General features: G+C 48.6%; 1 protein-coding gene across 3 annotated transcripts in view; it reads right to left on the bottom strand.

The window, feature by feature from the left end:
• Elmod3 (ELMO domain containing 3) overlaps nt 1–7,443 on the bottom strand; it is a 38,049-nt gene continuing 30,606 nt past the window's right edge. For all 3 annotated transcript variants that reach the window (XM_021190958.2, XM_029535153.1, XM_029535152.1), the window contains 3 exons: nt 3,435–3,511; nt 2,982–3,109; nt 1–950 (listed from right to left, as the gene is read on the bottom strand). In XM_021190958.2, the coding sequence (XP_021046617.1) occupies nt 748–950; nt 2,982–3,109; nt 3,435–3,511 (408 nt within the window). In that variant the 3' untranslated portion in view covers nt 1–747. The remainder of the gene's footprint in view (nt 951–2,981; nt 3,110–3,434; nt 3,512–7,443) is intronic.

Here is a 7,443-nt window from a genome sequence, read left to right on the forward strand (position 1 = left end):
CAGAGATTACAACTCCTTTATTCTAAAACTGCTGGTGGGTGGGTGAGTCTCCTTTGCCTCTCAGCCAGGGTAGACAGGCGGTGGTCTCCATAGGTGCTCCAGCCTGTGGGCGGTGGGGGTGGGGTGCTCAAGGACTAGTCTAGCCAGCCGAGTGCCCATTTCTAGATTATAAACAATGGTGGGCAACAGAGAGGGAGGGGAAGCGGGAAGGGTAGGGTGGAAACAAGTGTCTTGAAAACGGTGGCTGGAGGAAGAGAGGACCTGCCTATCAGTCGCTTTTTCTGTGTTGTGCTGCCCCCTGCTGGCTGAAGATATTGCTGTCTCTGTCCTTCCAATTCCAACCACAGACACTGGGGACAGCTGTTGGGAGTCAGAATCTTGGCTGTTGCTTCCAGGGTCTCTGCCTCTCGGTGCAGAGGTGTAGACAATTTAGATAGGGCTGGCTGTCTGGCCGTATGATCTGTTCACTTCCGCTGAGATATCAGGAGTCCAACTCTGTGAACTGAGTCCAGCTGGGAAGGACAGAAGACTACTCCGTGCTTTGAAGACGGCATGGAGGGTAATTCTAGCTGCCTGAATGTGCTCTGCTGGTGTAGAAATGTGAGTGTGGGTGTCACTACACACACCCGGGAGCTTCCTAGTCTCACCTGCAGGGGCACGAAGGGCTTTGGCCCAGACATGATTCTTTAGTTCTGAGAGCTCCATCGACCCAGCCTGTCTTTCTAGGAATGGTCTCTCCATGGTGGGTCAGATCAACCCTGCACTCTTGAATGAGTGAGTCTGCAGGTCACACACGCCTGTGAAAGTGAGATCCTTGGAGTGAGGTCCCTGTGATCCAGGGCACTTCTGTGCCTCCAACAAGGAGGCCTGTCCCTTTGACACCTGGGCGAGGTAGTCGTCCAGGGTCTTGAGCAGTCGTCTTGGGCTCTTCTTGGCCAACGCTTCCAAGTCTGGAACAGAGGAGAGCGGGGAATGAAGGCTTAAGGGTCTCGGGGTAGCACACAACTCCAGAAGCAAGTCCAACGGCTTTGTGGACATCTCCAAACCCTGCCCTTGTTAGTTTGTGTTTTGAGACAGGGTTTCTCTGTATAGCCCTGGCTGCACTGGAACTCACTCTGTAGACTAGGCTGGCCTCAAACTCACAGAGATCTGCCTGCCTCTGCCTCCTGAGTGCTGGGATTAAAGGTGTGCACCACCACATCCTGCTGCTACCCCTGTCCTTTAAAGATAAAACAGTCATCAAAGATGGCCAAACGGCAAAACCAGACAGAGCCCAGGGGCCACTTCTTTGCTGTGACACAGAACTCAACTCTGCAGAATCAGTCCAACCACCGGGCCTTGGTTTCCACAGCCTTCAGTGTTTAAGGTTTTTATTTATTTTATATGTATTACTTTTATTTATTTTATATGTACTATTTTTATGTATTTTTATATGTATGAGGTTTTGCTTGGGTGTATGTCTGTGTACCACAGGTGGCCTGATGCCCAAGGAGGTCAGAAGAGGGCACCAGATTTCCTGGAACTGGAGCTACAGATGGCTGTGAGCTTCCGTGTTAGAAGCCAGTCCTCTGGAAGAGCAGCCAGTGCTCTTAACTGCTGAGTCATCTTCCCAGCGCTGGCTTCCTTGGCCCTGATTTTGGTTTTGAGACACTTCTCCTGTACACCGTTAACCTTTTACCTTTGGGTGTGCAGCTACCGACTGCTGAGATTACATGTTTGGGCTACCACACATACATAGTGTATGTATCTCTGGGGATTGAGTCAGGGGCTTCTGAATGCCAAGCAGGTGCCCTCACAACGGAGCCACGTCCCTGGCCTAAGCTTTTTATTGGTGGTATGTTTTCAAGACTTATTTTTATTATTTCTTAAAGTCTGTATATGAGTCTGATTGTGGGTGTGTGGGTGTGAGTGTGGGTGTGAGTGTGGATGCCTGCAGAGGCCGGAGATGTAGTAGTCTCCCTGGAGCTAGAGTTTCAGGCAGAGGTGAGCTGCTGGTCATGGGTGCTGGGCGGGGTCCTCTGCGAGAGCAGTGGGCTATCTTTTTTTTTTTTTTTTAAGATTTATTTATTATATGTAAGTACACTGTAGCTGTCTTCAGACACTCCAGAAGAGGGCGCCAGATCTCGTTATGGATGGTTGTGAGCCACCATGTGGTTGCTGGGATTTGAACTAAAGACCTTTGGAAGAGCAGACGGGTGCTCTTACCTGCTGAGCCATCTCACCAGCCCCCCCCCCCCCCCCAGTGGGCTATCTTAACCACTGAGCTACCTTTCAGTTCAGTTCTGTTGTTGTTTATGAGACGGGGTCTCACTGTGTAGCCCTGGCTTGTCTGAAACTCATGTAGACCAGGCTGGCCTTGAACTCACAGAGATCTGCCTGCGCTCTGCCGAGCAAGCTACATTTTTGGTTCAGAAGATGTGAGGTTTTTTTTTTTTTTTTTTTTTTTGGTTTTTCGAGACAGGGTTTCTCTGAGATGTGAGGTTTTTGTTGTTGTTGTGTGATGTGATCATCAAGAGCCATGCGTGATGGCTCAAACTGTCATCCCAACGCAAGGAAGGTGGATGCAGGACTGTCACCTGGTTACAGTGAGAGACTCCGTCTCGAAAATCTAAACAAAAGTACCAGTGATAACAAGCAGTCATCACATGCATACGGCCATCAGGCATGGCCGCAGCCTGGCACGGTGGTGCATGTCTGTAATCTTTGTACTCAGGAAGCAGAGGGAGAGGGACTGTCATAAGTTTGAGGCCAATATGGTCTACAAAGCAAGTCCAGGCCAGCCAAGATCCCATAGATGGATCCTGCTTCAACACACAATCAACAAACAAGCAAGGAAACAAAACTGTGTGGTGAACAGGGAGTCGCAGAGAAAGGAGAAGGCCCCAGGGTGTTCTGAGGGAGGGCAGGAGAGGAGGAGGAGAGGGAAACACACTAGTTCTACCCTGGGCTCCCTGGCACTGGGCTCAGGAGAAAGTGCCAACCTTTGAGGACAAAGCCTGAGTCTAAAATAGTCTTCTGCTGGGTCCTCCACACGCGTGCCAGATGAAGGAAAGTAGCTGCGTAGAAGCTGTTCACCACCGGGATGACCTTCTGCCGCCGATTACACTCCCTACAGGACAGAGGGGGTGACCTGCTTAGCCACAGATAAACCTGACACACCAGTGCCCTCCTCCCTGGCCTACCTGGTCGCCTCAGGAAGCCTCCAAGCCACCACCCCTCCCCTACCCTCCCTGCCCCACCTCACCCCACCTTGCCCCACCCCAGCAGCATTTGGCAGCCTAGCACTTGAGTAGGTGGTGAGGGGAGGTGGCTGGTGTATGGAGATGTTGCCCAGCTCTGAGAACCTGCAGGTACCAGAGCTGTGGGGAAGGCCAGAGGCATGGGCAGGACTGGACCAGGTTCTACTGGGTCACTCTGGTCCACTAGGGACTCACCTGGAGAGACACTCCTCCCTCAAGGCCTGGATGGCAATGCGGGTGATGTTCACAGACATCAAACAGAAGGGGAATTGCTGAAATGGAGGATCATAAGTCAGTGGCCGGCCACCTCTGCCCTTATACATGTCCTCCTCATGTGCCTGGCAGGAACTAAGCCCACAGAGGTGATGGCTAATGTTACTGTCTCCGTGTCCCACCTTACATAAGGCCTGGAATCTGGGCGTCCACAAGAGGTTGCTCCAACCAGTCCTGCATCAACTCCCTCTTCTTCCACTTCTTTTTTTTAAAAAAAGACAGTGTTTCACAGATCCCATGCTTGATTCAAACTCTCTTCGCAGCCAAGACTGATCTTGAACTATTGATTGATTGATTGATTGTATATGGTATGAGTGTTTGCCTGCATGTATGTGCACCACCTCGTGCCAGGAGAGGCTAGAAGAGGTTGTCGGATCCCCTGGGACTGTCACAGACAGTTGTGAGCTGACATGTGGGTGCTGGGAATTGAACCTGGGTCCTCTTGAAGAGCAGCTAGTGCTCTTAACTGCTGAACCATCTCACCAACTCTTGACTTTGAACTCCGACCTCCTTTCTCCTCCTGCCAAATACTGGGATTACAGTCATGTGTCACCATGCCCAGTTTATGTGGTGTTGGGGATCAAACCTAGGGCATCATCAATGCTAAGCAAGCCCTGTACCAACTCCACTAGACCACACTGCAAGCATCTTGACACAGGGTCTCACTGTGCAGCCCTGGCTGGGTTGAAACTTGCTATACAGACCAAGCTGGCCTCACGCTCGGGTTCCTCTTGGCCGTTTTTGCATTTTCACTTGCCTTTATGCCTTTCCTTTGGACCTAACTACCTTTGAATACCAAAGTAGGGTGATCCAGGCATCTCTTGAGGCTTGGCTGGCCTCTCTCCACATTCTGGGGTGTGACATATGTAACATAATCCAGGTGACTCTGGAGGGGGCTGCTGGCTGTGTGTGGACTCACCCTAGTGCTTCTGAGCACCTGCTCTGTGCTGGGAGAAGAGACTCAAAGGACGTAATACCACAGGGAACAGAGGCCTCCTGGAAAGCTAGTCAATCCTGTCAGTGCTGCTGCAAGGTGCTTCAGTAAAGGAGGCTGATGAGGCCCACTTCTCCCTGAGGCCTGAGCTACTTTTCAGGATAAAGGGCTAAGAGCCTTTCTGCAATCTGGGGTGCACAGAAGCTGGGGGTCTGAGCACTTGCAAGTTTGAGTCAATTCTCTTTCAGCAGGGGCACCACAGGCACCTGAAAGTTAAGTTCTCTTTTATGGTTTTTCTTTTTTAAAAAATTATTTTTAACTTTTTTTTCCCAAGACAGGGCTTCTCTGTGTAGCCCTAGCTGTCCTGGAACTCACTCTGTAGACCAGGCTGACTTCAAACTCAGAAATCTGCCTGCCTCTACCTCCTAAGTGCTGGGATTAAAGGTGTACGCCACCACTGCCCAGCTATTTTTAACATTATATGTATGATTATGTTGTCTGTATGAATGTATGTGTACCATATGTATTCCTGGTAGGTCAAAATAACCTTATTCCTGGGACTGGAGTTATAGACAGTTGTCAGGTGTCATTTGTGTGCTGGAATCAACCTGGGTCCTCTGGAAGAGTAGCCAGCGCTCTTAAGTGCTGAGTCATTTCTCTAGGCCGAAAAATTTTTTCTTAATTATATTCATTTATGTACGTGTGTGTGTGTGTGTGTGTGTGTGTGTACATGTGCACACATCATGGCACATGTATGAAGGCCAGAGGACAATTTGTAGTAGTCAATTCTCTCTTTCTACTATGTGAACAGTGGGGTTCAAACTCAAGTCACTGGTGTTGGCAGGAAGGACCTGTACCTGCTGAGCCATCTCAATGTCCCTCAGCCATCTTTTTAGGAGTAAACAGAAGTGGCTATGGTTGAACATGTCCCAAAGACTGCATCTGGAAGATGCCATGTTTTGGAGGATTATAGGGCCGGAGGTCAAATTTCACATTTGTTTCACATTGTTTTTCTGTTGTTTTGTTTGTGTTTTAAGAACCCAAAGTGGAGCCTTTAATCCCAGCACTTGGGAGGCAGAGGAAGGCGGATTTCTGAGTTCAAGGCCAGCCTGGTCTACAGGACATCCAGGGCTACCCAGAGAAACCCTGTCTCAAAAAAAAAAAAAAAAAAAAAANNTTTGTTTGTGTTTTAAGAACCCAAAGTGGAGCCTTTAATCCCAGCACTTGGGAGGCAGAGGAAGGCGGATTTCTGAGTGAAAATCTAGCCTCGTCAACAGGGTATCCCGGGCTACTAGGAAAAAACCTATTTAAAAAAAAAAAAAAAAAAAAAAAGAACCCAAAGTGGCCTCCAACTGAGCAGGCCTCCCACCTGACCAGGGTTCACGTAGGAACCTGGGATCACTAGTTAGGCTTGGAGCTACAGTGTACACGTGCTGACTGCTTCCAGGCCTGAGGCTGGGGTCCCTGACGTACGGGTTTGGAACTGGGCCTGGGGTCGCGGCCACCCATAACTCTAGTTCTCTAAGGGATCGGAGGCCTCCAGCGCTGCAGGCCCTTGCACACACATGCACATACACAGACGTATATATAGCTTTGTAAAAGAAGTTGATGGGTAAAAATTTGAGGATAAACAAGCAATTTGCATAACCTTAAGGTATTTTTATGTAAAATCGTTATTGATTATAAGGGGAAAACAGAAACTTTATAATAAATGGACATAGACCAGAGGACACCATTCTAACCAAAGCTAACTTCCTAGGAATAAGACACAGAGGCAGTGTGTGTGTGCACCTTGGTACCAGGAAAAGCACATCACATTTGTGGTTCCATAAATGAGACAAACCAAAATTGAGGAAAAATTGAGGGATATCCTACAAAATAACTGCCTTGGAGTCCTCAGCTGTGTCAAAGCCAAAGTCAGGGCAAAATAAACCTTCCTATAGGCTGAAGGGCTAAACAAAACATGGTAACAGGACGCGGTGGGACCCGGATGCAAGAGCCTGGCATAGAAAACCAATGAGAGCAGAACAGAGGCTGCTGCAGATGTGCACTGGAGGCTGCTGCAGATGTGCACTGGCCAATCATTCTTTGTTTTCATGACGGCCATGTAGCTGTGGAAGATTACTGGGGAGGTGGATATATGCCTGCTCTGTCTAAAACTGCTTTTGTATGTTTTCTGTAACTCTAAATCATTACACGTTAAAGTGCTGGTCAGGAAGCAGAAGCAGGCAGAGCAGGAGTTGAGGGCTACTTTTGGCTACAAAGTGAGTGTGAGGCCAGTCTGCTCTGTAATGGTGCTCATGAGGTAACTCAGCTGCTTTGCCACAAAGTCTACAGACCTGGACCCACACGAGGAAGTTCACTGCGGAGCTACGTCAGCAGGGGATCATATGCCCTATCCTGGCCTCCACAGGACCCTGCACTCATGTGCACATACCTACATACAAACATGTATGTACACAAAGGATTTAAAATAAGGGCCAGAGAGATGGCTCAGTGGTTAAGAGTGATGGATGGCCACTTTTCCACACACATACATGAGTTTGATTCCCAACACCCACATAGTGGCTCACAGCCTCTGTAACTCATCTTCAGGGAATCTGATGTGTATGTACTGTGTGTGTGTGTGTTCCTGTCCATACACATAAAAGTAAAAAATCAAAATATTTTTTAAAAGTGCATTGGTCAAAGACAATGATGATCTGAGACAGTATGACCCGATGACTAGGGTGTAGACAGGGGTCCAAACCATCTTCCTTCCTTCATTCTTACAGTTGCCTTTATTGCCCTATGTGATAAGTAATTCTTTTTTTTTCCTTTTTTAAAATTTATTATTATTTTCTTTATTTACATTTCAAATGCTATCCCGAAAGTTCCCTATACCCCACCCCCGCCCCAACTTACCTACCCACCCACTCCCACTACTTGGCTCTGGCCTTCCCCTGTGCTGGGTCATATAAAGTTTACAAGACCAAGGGGCCTCTCTTCCCAATGATG

The sequence above is a fragment of the Mus pahari genome, chromosome 2 (assembly GCF_900095145.1).
Source record: "Mus pahari chromosome 2, PAHARI_EIJ_v1.1, whole genome shotgun sequence".
Lineage (NCBI taxonomy): Eukaryota > Metazoa > Chordata > Mammalia > Rodentia > Muridae > Mus > Mus pahari.